General features: G+C 53.4%; 7 protein-coding genes across 7 annotated transcripts; 3 read left to right on the plus strand and 4 right to left on the minus strand.

The window, feature by feature from the left end:
- The first annotated feature begins 717 nt into the window (after positions 1 to 717).
- BU25DRAFT_47739 (cytochrome P450) lies at positions 718 to 2,563 on the plus strand. The gene is made up of 3 exons (XM_033710974.1): positions 718 to 1,142; positions 1,192 to 1,581; positions 1,633 to 2,563. The coding sequence occupies exons 1-3, from the start codon at positions 850 to 852 to the stop codon at positions 2,453 to 2,455; spliced, it is 1,506 nt and encodes a 501-aa protein (XP_033562179.1). The 5' UTR covers positions 718 to 849; the 3' UTR covers positions 2,456 to 2,563.
- BU25DRAFT_468200 (uncharacterized protein) lies at positions 2,564 to 4,525 on the minus strand (the record flags this gene model as incomplete). The annotated part of the gene is made up of 2 exons (XM_033710727.1): positions 2,564 to 3,141; positions 3,199 to 4,525. The coding sequence occupies 2 exons, from the start codon at positions 4,523 to 4,525 to the stop codon at positions 2,672 to 2,674; spliced, it is 1,797 nt and encodes a 598-aa protein (XP_033562180.1). The 3' UTR covers positions 2,564 to 2,671.
- A 229-nt stretch (positions 4,526 to 4,754) lies between these two features.
- On the minus strand, positions 4,755 to 5,560 carry BU25DRAFT_491126 (defender against death DAD protein). Its single transcript, XM_033711539.1, has 2 exons — positions 5,267 to 5,560; positions 4,755 to 5,188 (listed from the first exon to the last, which is right to left on the minus strand). Exons 1-2 carry the CDS (start codon positions 5,489 to 5,491, stop codon positions 5,000 to 5,002), a joined length of 414 nt encoding a protein of 137 aa, XP_033562181.1. The 5' UTR covers positions 5,492 to 5,560; the 3' UTR covers positions 4,755 to 4,999.
- Positions 5,561 to 5,696: 136 nt separating this feature from the next.
- On the plus strand, positions 5,697 to 6,456 carry BU25DRAFT_367589 (uncharacterized protein). The gene is made up of 2 exons (XM_033703876.1): positions 5,697 to 5,818; positions 5,900 to 6,456. The coding sequence occupies exons 1-2, from the start codon at positions 5,816 to 5,818 to the stop codon at positions 6,218 to 6,220; spliced, it is 324 nt and encodes a 107-aa protein (XP_033562182.1). The 5' UTR covers positions 5,697 to 5,815; the 3' UTR covers positions 6,221 to 6,456.
- BU25DRAFT_410620 (aromatic amino acid aminotransferase 1) lies at positions 6,277 to 8,674 on the minus strand. Its single transcript, XM_033706340.1, has 2 exons — positions 8,027 to 8,674; positions 6,277 to 7,968 (listed from the first exon to the last, which is right to left on the minus strand). The coding sequence occupies exons 1-2, from the start codon at positions 8,238 to 8,240 to the stop codon at positions 6,536 to 6,538; spliced, it is 1,647 nt and encodes a 548-aa protein (XP_033562183.1). The 5' UTR covers positions 8,241 to 8,674; the 3' UTR covers positions 6,277 to 6,535.
- A 334-nt stretch (positions 8,675 to 9,008) lies between these two features.
- BU25DRAFT_410622 (HCP-like protein) lies at positions 9,009 to 11,509 on the minus strand. The gene is made up of 2 exons (XM_033706341.1): positions 9,555 to 11,509; positions 9,009 to 9,503 (listed from the first exon to the last, which is right to left on the minus strand). The coding sequence occupies exons 1-2, from the start codon at positions 11,296 to 11,298 to the stop codon at positions 9,256 to 9,258; spliced, it is 1,992 nt and encodes a 663-aa protein (XP_033562184.1). The 5' UTR covers positions 11,299 to 11,509; the 3' UTR covers positions 9,009 to 9,255.
- A 1,559-nt stretch (positions 11,510 to 13,068) lies between these two features.
- Positions 13,069 to 17,477, plus strand: BU25DRAFT_410623 (glycosyltransferase family 2 protein). Its single transcript, XM_033706342.1, has 4 exons — positions 13,069 to 16,179; positions 16,226 to 16,716; positions 16,769 to 17,098; positions 17,155 to 17,477. Exons 1-4 carry the CDS (start codon positions 13,478 to 13,480, stop codon positions 17,256 to 17,258), a joined length of 3,627 nt encoding a protein of 1,208 aa, XP_033562185.1. The 5' UTR covers positions 13,069 to 13,477; the 3' UTR covers positions 17,259 to 17,477.
- Positions 17,478 to 18,193: the final 716 nt, after the last annotated feature.

Consider the following 18,193-nt stretch of genomic DNA (forward strand, 5'->3'; position numbering starts at 1 on the left):
CCTCGATGCTTCATCGAGTACCTCCAGCAAAGGTGAAAAGTTAGCTTCTGATGTTGCTTTCATTGATAAGGAGATACTCATCTTGGGGTGTTCCGCGCAACTGGTAGCTTTTTCTCTTGTGTGCTCTATACGAGGCTTGTTCCTTCATCTGCCCAAGCTTTTTGTGTTTCGCACGCGCCAGCCAACCACACAGCTCCCGAGACGCTTACACATGCGCGACATCTAATGCTGTACTCCCGTTTTGAGGCTTACGGAACACAAAAACGGCACTCTTATACTCCACAAAGTTGCGTCAACCCCACAGCACTTAATGCCAATCCACAGCCCCTGCAGCGCATAAGTCTCGGACAAGAGCACGTCCTAATCGGGAGCAGCACAAGATGACGGCAGCCGAAGCATTGATGCAAATGGCGGGGGAAACTCGGATTGCGGGGTACGCTATGTCCAGCAATTCAGCGATCCTGGAGTCGGCTCCAAAACACGGCTTCGTAAGGTCGATTGAGGAGCGCTGTGATTGGGCAATGCGCCTCCACCCCACGATTAGGACGGCCGGTCAACGTTTGAAGGGTCTTGTGCGGGTCCTGGAGATTGTCGGAAGGATGCTCGTCACCAGCATGGTTTGGGAAAAGCTGGACCAGGTTGAGCCATGAGACGTCAAATTCGGAGAAGATGAGTGGCGAAGGGTTGAAGATATAAGACAGACGAATCGCCAGGTCTAGGTGATCATCGAGAAACCGAGCTGAGCTGGTTACGTCAAAGTAGTGCTCTTTCCGTCTGCGCGACAGCTCCTCTTTTATAACTGCGGCCCTCGATCCTTCCCTCCCTTGAACCCTCATCACGACCTTCACCATGTTTCTCACGGCCTTCCTTACGCCGTACACTCTCATCCTCCTCCCAGTCCTCTACTACATATTGCCATACATCCGTAACTGGCAAATCAAGGATATTCCCGCGCCCTTCCCTGCGGCTTTCACAAACCTCTGGCTTCTCCTTCAAGTCCGTCAAGGAAAGCGCTACCTGGCCGTAGACAATGCGCATAAGAAACTTGGGCAGATGGTCAGGATACAGCCGCACCATGTCAGTATTGCGGACGCCAACGCAATTCCAATCATCTACGGCCACGGCAACGGAATGCTGAAAAGGTAAGCATAACTTCAACCCCCAAGTAATAATAATACTGACCTTTCCCAGTGAATACTACGACGCCTTCGTTTCCATCCGTCGTGGCCTCTTCAATACCCGCGACCGCGCCGAACACACACGCAAGCGCAAGACCGTCTCGCACACCTTCTCAGCCAAGTCGGTCCTTCAATTCGAACAGTACATGCACCACAACCTCGAGGAACTGCAGAAGCAATGGGATCAGCGAGCTGCCTCCAAGCAGGGCGATTGGTACCAAATGGATGCCCTGAACTGGTTCAACTACCTGGCTTTCGATGTCATCGGCGATCTGGCTTTTGGTGCGCCATTCGGTATGCTTGAGAAAGGCAGGGATTTTGCAGAGGTCAGGAAGACACCGGATGCTGAACCTACATTTGCACCTGCTATTGAGGTGTTGAACCGTAGGGGTGAGGTTTCTGGGTATGTTGGAAACTGCAACCGCCATTAAACCACAGCTAATCTTTTGTCCAGAACGATCGGTATTCTTCCTCAAATCAAACCTTACGCAAAGTACTTCCCCGACCCCTTCTTCAGCCAGGGTATGAAAGCCATCGAGAACCTCGCCGGTATCGCTGTAGCCCGTGTGAACGAACGCCTTGCCAGACCAGACACAGACCGCGTCGATCTGCTCGCACGTCTCATGGAAGGCCGTGACGAGACCGGCAACAAGCTTGGTCGAGAGGAACTCACTGCCGAAGCTCTCACCCAACTCATTGCTGGCTCAGACACAACCTCGAACACATCTTGCGCCCTGCTCTTTCACTGCCTCCAGCACCCTGAAGTTATCCGCAAACTGCAGCAGGAGCTCGACGATGCGCTGCCGAGCGACGACGTTCCGACATTTGCCGCGGTCAAGGATCTGCCATACCTCGACAATGTTATCAAGGAGACTATGCGTATCCACAGTACATCGTCACTTGGTTTGCCCCGCTTGATTCCTCCAGGCCCCGGTCTTACAATCAACGGTCGCCACTTCCCTCAGGGCACTGTGCTCTCTGTCCCTGCGTACACAATCCATCACTCGAAGGAGATCTGGGGTCCGGATGCGGACACCTTCAGGCCGGAGCGATGGGAGAAGGTCACCGAGAAGCAGAAGGCTGCTTTTATCCCTTTCAGCTACGGACCTAGGGCGTGTGTTGGCAGGAACGTTGCGGAGATGGAGTTGGCCCTCATTGTCAGCACTGTGTTCAAGCGATACGAGTTCGAGCTGAGGCAGGGTGAGATGGAGACAAGAGAGGGGTTCTTGAGGAAACCGCTGGGCCTCGAAGTCGGTATGCGCAGGAGGCAGAAGTAAAGATGTGGTTCAAAGGTTGAATGCGGCTGCAGCCTCGTAGGTCTCGTGGTACTCTTCTTGTATATGTTGTTCCTGACTAGCATGATCTGACGAATACATGTCCATTTTAACACATCATATGTACCACTAGTTGATGCTCCGGAGTTTGCATTAAAATCATGCTATCCTATCGATTCCTGGTCCATCAGTGTCATCGTATCGTGACTTGCCCCTAACTCAGGGGTTACTCTGCTTGTATGCTCGCAACTGACGAACCACCGCTGGTGTCTTAGGCCACTCCTTCCTCTCACCATCTTTGATGATAATAATCTTCATCCTCTTCTCTTCAAATGTAACACCGGGAGCTCTGAACTTCGGTATAGTAGGCTTTAATTGGAGTTCGGGCCATTTGTCGTCTGACGCCTGCTTGTGCTCGACTGAGTCGATACTCCCGAAGTCGAAAGCTTCCGGGTGTCCTCCGTGATGGGTAGCATTGTCGCCGTCGAACATAGCAGACACCGAACCTGCAACAGCGGAAAGAGATTGTAATTGCTGCTGATGCGCAGTGACCCATCTCTTCAGGATGGCTTCGTGGATCTTCTTCAGGGACTCGATATCACCATCCTCATATGCTACCCTAGCGATGTGCAATACCCGTTCGATGCCCTGGAAGATCGAGGATGTCCAGGCGTGTTTCACAAGTGAGCCTGCGAGACTTTAATGAACAGTCACGATATAATCGGATGAGCATGAGGCAGACTTACCAGTAAACTCCACCGCATCCTGCTTGTAGATAAGTCGCACAAAGTCCTCGATCTTCTTGTATGCTACTGCAAGCGCTGCAGCTTCATTGAGTTGTCGATTGCTTTTTGGTGGTTCGGCACCAAATGTCATTAGGCCGGTCCACTGGTTGCGGCATTCACGGTAATTGTCGTCCTTATGGAGATCGCCTATGACCGAGACGAAGTTGCGTTCGCGCCATGTATACAACGTGGGGCGAGGGGGAGCCTGCAGTGCAACTCTTCCGATAGGACGTAGGCTCAAGAACGGCTCCAGAACGAAGAAGATCGCCGCAGTGGCCTCATCAGAGAGCCAACGCTGCCTGCACGAAGGTGCTGGTGTAACCGAGAGTCGCTTCAAGGCCATAGAACCGGAGTTGGATGGCGAAGGCGATAAGATCTCGACCAATTTCCGCACAGTGTCTCGCACCTGGTAAAGCTCAAACTCTTCGTAGGATAGACCCGTCCCACCTTTAACCTTATGCTGCAGCAAGGCAAAGTTGATCTGGACGTCCAAGTGGCGGATACGACGTGCACCCGCTTGACAAAGTTTCTCGCTAGGTTTCTTGGGGATGTAGCAGATCGACTCACGATCCCATCGCCTCCCAAAAAGCTCAATATAGGTTGGCCAGATCCTGACCTCAAACTTGGGATCGCTGTAGATGAGCAAGGCAGCCTCCTCGTAGAACTGACGGTTGACAAACAATACGGCAGTGTGGGCGTGATCGTCGTTGTGGCGATAGGTTCGTGAGGCCTTGATGGTATCGGGGAGAAGGTAACGGAAGATCATCAGCCGGAGCTCCGTTGGTAGGCGTGTAATGTAACAGGGGAGCGACTCGGTGCCCTTCTGATGCTCGTCACAAAAATTGTATCCGCCCACGTGCGGAGCGAGTCGATTGCAAACATAGCCGCATGCCGCAGTGGCCTGGCACCTGCCTGCTTTCCCAAATTGTCCCCACCAACGGTGTGATCTACACACAGGGAGCCTGCCCTCGTCGAAGACATGCGCTTTGCGGCTGCAGCGCTTATTGGCATATGTACGGCCATTGCAGTGAGTCGCCAGCGAGGTGCTATGGAGGTTGCACCGTTCCTCGTGGTTGCTGTCGGACTCAGACTCGTGGTCAGAGTCGGTTTCACTGTCAAAGTCAGAGTCAGCATTGAAGCCACGGTCGCCACCGTAGCAGCTGTCTGATTGTTCATCGGTGTAGGCAGGACTGGAAGCACGACTGGCAGGCTGACTTGGAAACGGGCTTGGAGGAGGACTCGAGAGCGGGGTAGAGGCCCTCCTAGTCTTGCGGCGTGTAGCCACCATGGTGAGGGACGGTGGTGAAGGAAGAGAAGTGTGGATCTGCGCGAGATTGCTCTAGCAAAAACGGCGACGCGTTGTGAAAAGCGCGCCATCACGTGTGGTGAAGTGAGGGAAGGAGCGGTTTGCGGCAAGCACACCCACCTCGAAGCAACTGCAGCGCCGGTAAAAAAAGAAGCTACATGTCAGCACATCTTGTACTTATCCGATAGTGGAAATCGCGCTGCATTGATGGGTATCCGGCAGTCGCCAGTCTTATACCTGCTTTGCACGCTCGAGGCGTGCTGACTACCTCCTCGCTCTACTCAGCGTGATTTCCTTTGTAAAGGAATCCTCCCGTCAAATCTCTTGCTAGCAACATTTTGTCCAATGCCATCATTACGCCATAACACCGATCATGTTCCCTAGCCTGCGTTGGGCCTCTTTTTCCATTTCGATATGCTCTACCCTCTTGCTGATGCTTCTCTTACAACTCACTGCTCAGTTGATGAAGTTAACACAGAAGAAGTGCAACAGCAAGCTTCCAAACACAAAGTCAGCAAACGCCCGCTCGTGGGAAATGCTCTCGAAGTCGGCCTTGTTCTCGGGATTGGTCTGGATACGGAGGGAAGCTGTGAGGACAAATTGGCCGACGCAAGCGCTGAAGCCAGACAGGAAAGCGTTGAAGGGCTAATTGTATGTTAGTACAGTTCCAAAATTGCAATTGCACTTCGAGATGCAATGTCTAGGTGTTCAAGTAGGACGTACGAAGTTGCCAACAAGCACGACGTAGAGGAATTGCAGAGCGCCAACTACAACCAGAAACAGCATGAAGCTGTCAAGCAGCTTTGTGCGCTGTGTTGTCTTCTCAACATAGCGGTTCCATACCCCTTGCAGGATGTCTTGCGCGTCGTTCGCGGACTTAGGTTTCGCAGCCGAGTAGGGTGTGCCAGGAACGGTCTGGGGGGCGGCTGTGCGTTGCTTGGGCGGCATTGTAAAGTCTGACTGACGCAGTGCGTGGAGGAGGCGACAATGAATCGAGTTGTGTTGTTTGGTGTTGAGCTTGCGGGAGCTACGTACGCACGTTGAGGCCACATTCGTAAGCCCCAGGGCGACAGGGTTCCTGGTCGGCCTCATCGGCAGTCCGAAGCTTCTCCCCGCAACACCAAGCTAGGTACCGTCATCTATCCGGCTGCTTGCACCATTCCTCAGCTTACTTGTTCAGACACGTTACCAAAACATAGCTGAAGCTTCAAATCTCTCAAAACTTTAAACTCTAAACTCTTCCAACAGATTCGTCGCAAATTTCCAACAATCATGGTGAGGACCTCCAAGAGCTCCCCTCAGGCTCCCCACCCAATCACACTGGCTCAGTTGCACTCAGTTCTAACAATACCACAGTCCCTCGCAAACACTGCTCTTCTGCTTGGTGCCCTCACCGCCGGCGGAGGTATCACAGGCTACATTCGCACCGGCTCCGTTCCCTCGATCGCCGCTGGCGTCACTGTCGGCCTTCTGTACATCTTCGGCGGCCTGCGCATCCAGAATCGCAACCCCTACGGCGTTGAGCTCGCCCTACTTGCTTCGATTGTCCTCGCTGGAAGTTCAATTCCCCGCGCGATCAAGTCTGGCAAGCCGCTGCCTATTGGTTTGAGCATCTTGGCTACGTTTGGGTTGTACACGTTTGGTACTGCGTTCCAGAGGGGAAGCGCACGGGTTTGAAGAAGGGGATGGGAATGGGAAGATGGGGAGCATGTACACTGCGTACTGTAGGAATATAACCTACGACAGTTGAGTATGGGCGTTGCTATTTGGAGGAGCGTGACGCCTATTCGGCAGACCTAACGCACAGGAACCTTTGTAATCTCAAGGGACGTTATCATGTTGCAGATGACCTGCAGATTGGCACTGAAGACCTCCCAAAACTTTGGACTTGTATCCGGCAGTTTCCACTCAAGGGAGAGGGTCCACCGCGTAGGCAAAACGCTCCTCCTGATAGTGCAACCCTTGAGTATTCACTACGAGCCTTTCGTGCTATCAGCTGCTACTACCCAGTCCCCCATTCGCCTTCACCAACCCAAACTCCTCCCTCACAGCCTCCCCCAACCTCCTTATCCCTTCATCAATCTTCTCCGCCGGCGCCGCCGCATACGTCGCCCTAAAGAACAGCGTATCATGGCTCTCCTCAACATCCGCGTAGAACCAGCTCCCCCGCATAACCAGTGTTCCATGATCGATCACCTTGAGGAAAATCTCCTCCTCGATCGTCTCAATGCTCTTGGCCGGGTAGTCCGGATGCTTCCTGAAGTCGACCTGCATCCAATGGAACATGCCTGCCATGGGTGGGTTCCAGCTCATGACCTCGCGGGGGAGGTGTTTGGCGCAGGACGCGAGGATTGTGTCGCGCCGCTTGGTGTACTCCATGCGAATGTAGATTAGCCAGTCGAGGTAGCCGGCGTGCCCCCAGTGCTCGTCGAGCAGCTTGAAGAGTACGAGTTGGGATATGCCCGAGGGGTTTTGTGTGGATACGTCGGCGTGTTTCTGGTACTTGTCGATGACTTCGGCGGAGGCGGTTAACCAGCCGATGCGGGAGCCGGGGGCGATGACTTTGGAGAAGGAGTCGAGACGCATCACGCGGCCGTCGGTGTCCATGGAAAGGAGACTGGGTACGAGGGATTTCAGGAAGCCGGCGTGGGACTTGGGTGGTGGGACATCTGGAGCGTTGGGGCCAGTGTACGGTTGCATTTGGAGGAAGTAGTATGGTTCGTCTTCGACGATGTAGATGTCGTGCTTTTGACACACCTTGTACAGTGCTCGTCGACGTTCTGTCCCTTGTGTGGCACCTGTGGGGTTCTGGCCTGTGGGTACTGTGTAGAGGAGATGAGGTTTGCGGGAGCCTCGTGCGTTGACGTCCCAGTTCGAGAGAGTGTCGTCCATGGCTTCCGGGAGCAGACCTTCGGCGTCGATAGGAACACCACACACACGAACACCCATTGGACGTGCTGTCTCCACAGCTGCTGAGAATGTGTACTCTTCTGACAGCATCATGTCACCAGGTCTCGCTAGCAGTCTCAAAGCCATGTCGAGTCCAGATGTGCTTCCAATGCTCATTGTACAGCGCCAGTCCTCGTATGGCGGATCGTGTACCATCTCAGTATGCTCAGTGACCCACCGCAGCATCTGTGCAGCTCCAGCACCCTGACCGTAATTGAACGCGGTAGAAATGTCATATGTGGACTTGTTTTCTGCGAGATCGTGCTTGCCTGCTGTCACGACGACGCCCGACTTTTTCGTTTCAGTTTCGGAGAATTTCCCAACTGTAGGGACCTTCAGTGACAGTTCTTCGAATGGGAAGTATTCGCTAGAAGGTAGTCCGCCGCCGAGAGATATTATGCCTGGCGTGCTAAGATACTTTGCTGCATTCTTAAGTGAGTTGCCCTTTCGTATTTGGGCTTCATGGCTGAAGTAGTCTGAGAAACAAAAGTCAACCTTCAAGTGTCCTGTGGAGTATCAATTGGTGGATCATACGTTGCCATGACTTGGCCTTGGGTTTGTGGTCGTGTGATCGTAGTCTGAAGTTGGCTGTGTTGGCTGGAGCTGCGGTGCCCCATTGAGCTCTGTCTGTCTTCTTTCGGCGTCCGTATATGTCGTTGCTTTGGACCGGAGCAGTGAGAGGGTTTGGTAGAGTGACTCCAGTAGTGTCCGACACTGCTGAGACCTCGATAGCCGAAGGCGGTGCCATTTTCCTCGTTTGTGTGCAGTCTATGGTCGTCAAGATCGTATCAATCGGTAGCGATATGTGAGGCAGTTGCGATACAAAGGATGTTACAATGTCGAGTTGTTGTTGATTTGGTTGAGAAGTTTATAGTACGAGGGATGATTTCGGAGTAGACAACTCTTTATCATTCCTGCCGTATCGGCGTAGTCATGTGCACCATATGTATCTCTCTTCCATCCTCACGCCCTGCAAATGCGTTTGAGACCCATAACCCTGCATCGATCATGCTCGATTAGTACCGGCTAGGTACGGATCGAGCGAGCGACGTCAAGCGAACTACGAAGACGAGGCGCTAATACACGCCCTGTGTATGCGCGCCTTGTGTATGCGCGCCCTGTGGTGTACTTCGAGCAACTCCCGATCACTCCTGCAGAGCTACGCTTGCGATAAGGATGATTGTGAAGCTGGCTGTACATCGCATATCTTGAAAAGAGCAGCTGCCAATTATGCACTCGTGGCGATGACGGGATAAAGAAAGGGATCAAGATACGTAAGACGTTTGACGTGAGGGGTCCAATCGGTGGTTTTGAGAGGTCATTGTCCCACACACACGCCCGCCAAACGCCGTAGACGGACAAAGCCGTAGTCAACCGCACTTGAGAGGAGGGGACTGCCACATAAGGATATAAACACAATGCTCCGAATACCTCCAGGATGGGAAATGAGAGAAGTCCGCTGAATGTAACGTTGTGGAAGTCTCGGTGCCGGCTTTACAGAATCATCATAGACATTATCCGTTTCCCTTATCTACCTGTCTACATGCGTTCATTACTCCTCTCGAATTTTGGTATAAAACGCAACACAAATGCCAAAAACATGAAGAAATGTTAACGCTCAAACCCAAGCACTCTATGCAACCATACTATGCAAATCCGCCACGCTATAGTTGTGACCCAATTCTCCGGGCAATTTCCTTCTTCCATGGATTTGTAGCGCTCAAGGAGGAGCCGCATACCCTAATATCTTCAAGACCGAAACTTCACATAACTGTGCAGTTCTCGTCTTTGCCTTCTTTCCCACCTTTCTTGAGTTTGCCTTTATCATTGCCTGTTGGCGTATGCGTTTGCCCCGATGCAGCAGCCTGAATAATGGCAAGACGCTGCTTTGCTCTTTCGTCCCCGTGATCTGCAGCCTTAACGTACCAGACGTTCGCTTCTAGCGGATCACGTCTGCAACCGATGCCCATCTCTGTGAAGTAGCCGCAGGCGTACTCAGCTTTGGGAAGACCTATGTGAGTTAGCAATCGAGATCTAAGATCTAAATGTATGAGAAGCTTACCATGCCTTGCAGCTTTCTTGGCCCATTCATATGCCTCGTTTTCGTCCTTCTCCAACACTGGCTCGGCACCAACCATATACCATGCACAAAGGTTCATCATTGCTTCGGGTATGTCGGCTTGAGCGGCACAGTTGTAGTAATGAACCGAAAGAGCAGCATCTTTGGGGCAGCATAGTAATCCATGCTCGTAAGCCTCGCCCAGCTTCAGGGCGGCAGATGGATGTCCCAGTTCTGCGGCCTGAGTGAACAGCTGGACTGCATAGATCTCGTCTTTGAAGATGTCATCCCCGTATCCCGTTTCGTGCAAGAGACCCAGCTCGTATGGGGCATTGTTGTACTGGTAATCGGCGGACTCGGAGGCGCGCTTCAGCCACTTGACACCTTCCCTATACTTGCCCTGTAGACCCATGTCACCTCTTAGACATGCAGAACCAAGTCGCGTAGCGGCTCCGGGATGATTCTTCGACGCTGCAGCACGAAAAAATTGTACAGCTTTGGCGTAATCCTTACGGCATCCCCAGCCAAATTCATAGCAAAGGGCGGCGCGGTATCCTGACTCCGCATGACCGTGTTTGCTCGCAGCGACGAACAGTGGGAACGCTCGGTCGTAATCAGGTTTGTCCTTGTTGAACAAACCCGAAGCATAACCATCTGCAAGGTAATACTGCGCAAACGGGTAGCTGCGATCGGCTAAGCGCTGTAAGATCTGTCGTGCTTCCTTCAACATCTCCGCAGGAGTCAGCCCATGGTTGTCGTTTGTTGGACCCGCAGCTGTGATCTCGCGGGCAACCTGTACCATGAAAAGTGCGAACTCATACTGGACTGGACTATCCTGTGTCTTCTTGACATTTGCCCTGTACATCTCCAGCGTCTTCTTGGTATCGAGTAGCGAAGCATTTTGTCCAACTGCGCCACGCAACTGCGAATTCCCTATGTTTGCAGCTGGGGCGATCTGCTGGTTATAGGGCAAGTTGAGCAAGTCCACATATGATACGGGCCTGATGTCTGGGGACCGGCGGTTCGCCGAGACCTGTCGCTGATAGGTGACCGGAGAGCCACTGGGCGACGGAGGCCCACCCACCGAAAGGTGTGTGGAATGTGTACGGCCTCGCACATTCAACTCGGAGCCAAGGGTATATGCTGAGCTGGGTCGTGCATGTGTGGTGCGGGGTACTTGTAAGGGTGAACCTGTGCCAAAATCGAAACCATTCGAATGATTTGAATCGGCGCCCGGAGACTGGACTGGGGAGTGAACCGGCGAGCGCATTGGGTCGCGAGCTGGATAGGTTGACAGTGGCGGCGTCGGCTGCGAATTATGGCCAGCTTGATATTGATCTCGAGGAGCGTAGACAGAGTCAGGCTCGTCTTGTATGCTCGCCATTTCTAGCTCTGCAGCATGGGAATACCGGCTGCCGTAGGAACCATCGCTGATATGTAGCTGCCGGATCGGTATGTCCCTTGTCACCGCTTCCGAAGCTGCCGAGGCTGCCGAGTCTCTGTTGCCTCCTATGTCTGGTGTCTCTCTCGACGGTGTTCTTGAGTGGCCAATCGAGCTCGGTGTAAGAGACGATCCAGATTGCCTCGAATCGCGGCCTCCTGCTACTGTGTCGGCATGCTCGTCGATGCTAAAGGACGGGATTGGAGGTCTGCGAGTGGGGTTGGATTCGGTGTGCGTGTCGGTGGTATGGGGAGGAGGAATTGGTGGTAAATCCCTTGTAGGTGCTGCTAGTGCTGGTTCGGCCATTATTGGCAATGTGTTGCGCCGTCTCCCTCCCAAGTCTTGCATTCAAGTAGATTCGGCGGTGTCCACTAACTCGGTAGTAGCAGGTCGAAGATCGATGTGGAATTGCAAGCGATCAAGTCGCAAGGCCGAAAAACAGCTCAAGGTGTCTGCGTTGTCTGTTGCCTGTCAGCGCCCAAGTTGTGGCGTGGAATGTTCAGGGTATTGGCAGGTCGCAAGACATGCATGAGCCTGAACCCTGGATTGGGGCGGGTGGAGCACTTACAGCTGAAAAAACACGGCACCGGGAACGTCCAGATTCCGCCGACGCCGATCGTACCGTGGTTTGAAGAAACCTCAAGATGGGCGACTTGCTGTAGATGTCCCGAAATCGTGGCCGTTCAAAGCTTCCCCACTATCAGCTGCAGATGGCAAGCACGATGGAGCAAGCAGACGTGATCCTTGAAGAGCCCCACGCAAGAGCCCTTTTCTCGTTCGCGCTAGAAAGTCAAAGCACGAGCTTGGGCTGCGAAAGACCTCCAGGGACACTAATACGAATTGCTAAATATCCCAAATGACCTGAAAGACAAGCAGTCAAGCCGCTACTGTCTACAGACTCGGTTCGTTCCGCGGAGTGCTGGGTCGCAGAATGAAGACACAAAGTGCAAAGCAGAAAGTGTATTTGGTAAAATTGCAAAAAAAAGAAGGGTTTCAGGAGGTTCAGCTACTGTTGAATGGCGCCGCCCTGGCAATTGAGTCGCGTACTGGACGGCACGCCGCGTGAGACAGGTGTCCTAAAGTGGAAGAGAAAACACCCAGTAGCGTAGAGTTCTCGTGTGGGTGTAAGGATGCAGTCGTCATTCGCCATGGCTAGTGCTGGGCTGGAGGTTGGCAGCCACTTTTGAGGAATGCAATGCGCTCTGCCATCGCAGCATCAGGCCCAGATCTCAGGACATGCAAGGCAGACTGTAAGTCGTTTCTGGCGGAAAAGTACGTGAAAACCTCCCGGCAATGCCATCGCACGGCACAGAAAGCTTGTCCTCGCCGACGATGCCGATTCATGTGGGAAGCCCTGCAGGATTAGAGGACCGAGCTCGTGGCACTGATGGACCCTGAGTCTTCACCGGATGGGTTTCGGCTGTCAGTCAAGCGCCTGTCAATAAGAGCAGCGTGGCTTCCCGCGGAAGCAGACTTTACGCGCTTCTGCAGGCACACAGGGGTTGAAGGATTCAGGCGCAGCTTCGTATCCGTCAGGCTCCCAATATGAAGTTGCATGTATGTACAGTACATGTTCACCGTCAGTCTGCCACTGTGCTACAAGCCTCGGCACAGGTTATCTGCGTTGATGGTCTCGGCTGTTAGTCACGACGAGGGTCCAGGATGTTTGATTAGGCGAAACCTTTCCTGCATTCGTGAACAGCCAAATAAAAGATGTTGTAGCTCCTCGATCCACAGTCAGTGAGGATAATGCGTCTAGTTGCATGCCTAGGTGTCCGCTTCTTCGTTGCAGCGGGGGTGGGGTTCTTGAGTGTGTGTGTGCCACTTACTGTATTCTTCAAACATGGTAGAACGAGCACAAGACGCACAGGTCACTGCTACACTACACAGTGATAAACCCCACTCGATACGACACAGCGAAGACAACTGTTGCCATCGTCGAGAAAAATCTGCCACTTTTTCGAAATCACGATGCTCGCGGGTCAAGCTCCGAACACCCGTAATGGCTAGTGGTGGTTAAAATAGCACTTCTGGCTGATGCCATTTGCCCGCGCTGCTGCTTTTCGCAAGGGGCACCAAGCCCCATCGTTCAGTTGGCCTGTCAACCTCCCGCTTCAACTCCAGGGCTGTTACAGCACCGAGCCTTGCTGCCCCGTCTTTCGTTGCGCTGCGCTGTTCCCACCTCCACGATCGTTCTTCCTGTGGCTCGTTCGCTGTTGCCCCAGAACACAATCGCTGAAACACCTGGGCTCCTTGCACCTGCCTGCCGGACACCCGCATCCACCCCCGTGCCTATCGCCCCCACAGCAACAGCATCAACACCACAGCGGCCAGTCTCCACCCACTCGCTCACATAGCAACAGCAGCGCCTTTATATCCCTTATACGGGAGAGCGGCTCCTATTGTGCCGTATTCTTTTTTCCGGCCCTTGCTGGCCTAACTCACCTGAGCTGTGTCACAGCGAGCGAGATTGCATTCCTCGACAATGTCTCTGCCGCAGCGACCAGACAGCTCTCGGAGGGAGCACCGTCGTCGCCGGCCTTCTGACACCGAAAACACGCGCTCGCACGATCGTACACACAGCCATAGCAAGAGTGGCGCCCACTCGCACGCTCGATCGCTCCCTGCGCCAGGCACACCCGTGCCCATGGAGCGAGATCCCATCATGCGCAGCCAGCAATCGACGCCTGCGCATGAACTGGGCAGGAAGCGCAGTCTGATTCGCCCAGAGCGCCGGCGAAACGACCCCAACGACCCTAACTACCACTACCGCAAACATGCGCAGAGGATGAACGTCCAGCCCTCGACCACTGGCAACGACCCTATCATGGAAGATGCCATGGAGGCCGAGACAGTCAGCTCTGACAGCACCGACCTGAAGCCGCCACACATGCGCAATGCTTCTGGAGGCGGCTACAACGACAAACAGGCACCATTGGATGATGAGTCGCCGCGTGCAGCGCGCAGATTGACAAGGAGCAAGACAATGGAGAATCTGGAGAAGCAGCGTCAGAAAGAGAAGGACAAGATGAGGCCTCCGAGTCTATGGAACGTTTACTGCGCCATCATTACGTTCTGGTGTCCGGATGCAGTTCTGAAGTGTTTCGGCAAGCCGCAGAAGGCGCAGCAGCGTGCTTGGAGAGAGAAGGTTGGGTTGGTCAGCATCATCTTGCTGATCTGTACATTTGTCGGTTACCTTACGTTCGGTTTCACTGAGACCGTCTGCCCTTCCAGTGGCAATGTTCGCCTTCAAAGCAACAAGGTCGGTGGGGGATACATGATTTTCCACGGCAGAGCATACGATCTGGCCCATTCTACTCACCCTCTTGCACGAGGCGTCCCTGCAGGCGCCAACATTCTTTTCGATCTTCCCGAGAAGCACGGTGGACAAGACGGCAGTTTCCTCTTTCAGAACGTCAACGGTGCTTGTAAGGGGCTTATCACACCTAAGGCCAACTCGGGTATCCCCGAAACAAACGGAAATCTGGGATGGTACTTCCCCTGCCGTACTTTCAACCAGGATGGCTCCAGCAAGCCCAACACAACTTTCCTCGAGTACAATGGCTACCAGTGTCATACCTCGGACAACGCTCGCAAGGCCTTCTACGGGCTTAGGAATGCCGGAGATGTATACTTCACATGGGACGATATTCACAACAGCTCCCGCAACCTGATGGTATGGGGTGGAGATGTCTTGGATCTGAACCTGCTCGATTGGTTCAATACTACCCAGGTGGATGTTCCAAGCATTTTCAACGAGATCAAGAACAACCCGGCAGTACGAGGTGTCGATGTTACCCGTGCGTACTCCTCCAGCTACGAGAAGCAGGTAGCACGCTGCTTCACTGAGATCATCAAGGTCGGCTCCATCGATACCGAGAGCATTGGCTGCATTGCTTCCAAGGTCGTCCTCTATGTTTCGCTCGTCTTCATTCTAGCTGTCGTCATGGCCAAGTTCGTTCTTGCTCTGGCCTTCCAATGGTTTCTCAGCAGGAAGTTTGGTGCTGACAAGACCTCCACCGGCAAAGCAGACTCAAAGCAAAGGAAGCAGCAGATCGAGGAATGGAGTGACGACATTTACCGCCCACCACCACGCCTTGCTGACCCTGCTGCCGGACCTGATCGTTCGAGCAAGCGTGGTAGCACCTTCTTGCCATCCACATCTAGGTTCACCAGCCCCTACGCCATGGAGAAATCAGCCAAGACCCGAGCACCGCCAACGACCATGACAAGCCAGAGTACAGCATCCCGCCTGCTTTCTTCCAACAACGGCATGTACAGACAACTGAATGCCAGCCAAGGCACTCTTCCGACAACATACTTCGAGGGCAAGAACCAGGGCCAGTCACGATCGAGCTTGCTTCTTTCGGGATCTACTGAGAACCGCTACTCCAGTGTTATAGGTGAAGAGGGACCTGGTCCGTCTGGGTTCATTCATGAAGCTGTTGTGCCTCAACCTCCTCCCGAATGGCAGCCTTTCGGCTATCCTCTGGCTCACTCCATCTGTTTGGTTACCGCATACTCTGAGGGTGCGGAAGGCCTGCGTACTACGCTGGACTCCATTGCCACTACCGACTACCCGAACAGTCACAAGCTGATTCTCGTTATTTGTGACGGCATGATCAAAGGTCAAGGTGAAGACCTGACTACACCTGAGATCTGCTTGGGCATGATGAAGGACCACGCAGTTCTGCCTCACGAAGTTCAAGCGTTCTCTTATGTTGCAGTCGCCAGCGGTTCGAAGCGACACAACATGGCCAAGATCTACTCAGGTTTCTACGACTACGGTGAAGATTCTCGTATTGCCTCGGACAAGCAGCAACGTGTTCCAATGATGGTCGTTGTCAAGTGCGGTACCCCTGATGAGGCCACGAAATCAAAGGCTGGTAACCGTGGAAAGCGTGACAGTCAGATCATTCTGATGTCGTTCTTGCAGAAGGTCATGTTTGACGAGCGTATGACGGAGCTTGAGTTCGAGATGTTCAACGGTATCTGGAAGATTACTGGTATTTCGCCAGACTTCTACGAGATAGTACTCATGGTAGACGCCGACACCAAGGTGTTCCCAGACAGTTTGACTCACATGATTTCCGCCATGGTCAAAGATCCAGAGATTATGGGTCTCTGTGGTGAGACAAAGATTGCTAATAAGCGGGATTCGTGGGTTTCGATGATCCAGGTATTTGAGTAAGTTTCTCCTGACGTTTGACGATCGCGCCACTGACAGCGGTAGATACTTCATCTCGCATCACTTGGCCAAGTCTTTCGAATCGGTATTCGGCGGTGTCACTTGTCTTCCTGGATGTTTCTGCATGTACCGCATAAAGGCTCCTAAAGGTGGCCAGAACTACTGGGTCCCGATCCTGGCCAACCCAGACGTTGTCGAGCACTATTCGGAGAACGTGGTCGACACGTTGCACAAGAAGAATCTGCTACTGTTGGGTGAGGATCGATACCTCTCAACACTGATGCTCAAGACGTTCCCCAAGCGCAAGCAAGTTTTCGTCCCTCAAGCCGTCTGCAAAACCACTGTACCAGACGAGTTCAAAGTCCTACTGTCACAACGTAGGCGATGGATTAATAGTACAGTCCACAACCTGATGGAGCTGGTACTAGTGCGAGATCTGTGTGGCACCTTCTGCTTCAGCATGCAGTTTGTTGTGTTCATCGAGCTGATTGGAACATTGGTTTTACCGGCCGCCATCGCTTTTACCTTCTACCTAAGTAAGCCCTCGTGCTCCAGAGTTAAGTCGTTTCCAGCGCTGACGTTTTCTAGTTGCCATCGCCATCAAAGCAGCTGTCCTACACACAGAGGCGCCTGTCATCCCTCTTATTCTTCTTGCGCTCATCTTGGGTCTGCCAGCGATTCTCATCGTTGTAACGGCCCACCGCTGGTCTTACGTTGCCTGGATGTTTGTTTACCTGCTGTCACTCCCCGTCTGGAACTTCGTGCTCCCTACGTACGCGTTCTGGAAGTTTGATGACTTCAGCTGGGGCGATACACGGAAGACATCAGGCGAGAAGACGAAGAAGGCGGGCCTGGAGTATGAGGGTGAATTCGACAGCAGCAAGATTACGATGCGGAGATGGCACGACTTTGAAGCAGGTAAGGTACACAATTTTCCCCTGAAGGTGTCTGCCACTAACATTGGACGCCAATAGAGCGGAGACTTAAGACACCCGGCGGCGGGTGGTCACAGACGACGACATCGGCTGGGGGATGGCCGCAGCAGCAGCAAGGATATGAGCCGTACTATGATAACTGATTTTCGCATTGTGGCGTCGTTTAGGAAGGGAAGCCGTCCTGTCGTTTGCGCGGCGGACTAAAAGACTGCCTATTGTACGACGTTTCTTCTTACTGCATTGCTAGGATGCTCGGGTGTATTCTCACGCCATTTTACTCGCTTGTATGGGTACTGTAGATGTTGGAACGGGCCGGTACAGAGGCCATTTAGACTAATTGTAGCATTAATTCACTCATCCAGCAACGAAGGCCTCCAGGGCTTGGTGACACAAGGCGCGTCCTCTGTTGAAGTTTCGGCAGCTTGTCATGCCTTTACCTGACACTCCCGTCTCCACTATGCACTGACATTCCTCGCCGTGTGGCGGCTGCCGTGGAGGGCCAGCGACTGTGTGCACGGCATAGTCGTGCGAACCTTGGCTGGAGGTCCCCGTCACACACAGCAACGGACAGTGGCCGACAACAAGGCCACTCCTGCTCTCGTGCAATGTCTGTGTCCTAACCTGGACTGACATTATCTCGTCTCGCTTCCTGACACGGGCGCAGGAAGACAAAAACGGCACTCGAGCCACAGGGCAGGGAGGCCTGGCGAGTATGTGACGAGTGATTCGCTCCACGCATGAGCTGTGCAACGTCGCCAGCACGCAGTATCCGCAGAGGGTTGAACGTTGTCGTGTTGGCAGGCCATGTGAGCTGTAGCACACCCCATCCCCCCGCCTTTGCTCGTTGAAGAAACCGTTGTGCAACTGCAAGCCTGGGAGGCAGTCGATACGCTGTGCGGCCGCTTAGCCCTGACGGTGGGCGACAGGCTGTAGCTGGCTTCTGCACAAGCAACGAACACAGATCTGCGGCGTGAGGATCTCGAGATCTGTGTGCTCGAGGGTTCCTTGGGCAGCAATACAGCATTGTGAAATCGTGGTGCTTCCTAGCTGGAGATCTGGGGAGGCGTGACTAGCCTCG

The sequence above is a fragment of the Macroventuria anomochaeta genome, assembly GCF_010093625.1.
Source record: "Macroventuria anomochaeta strain CBS 525.71 unplaced genomic scaffold BU25scaffold_15, whole genome shotgun sequence".
In the NCBI taxonomy this organism is placed as follows: Eukaryota; Fungi; Ascomycota; class Dothideomycetes; order Pleosporales; family Didymellaceae; genus Macroventuria; species Macroventuria anomochaeta.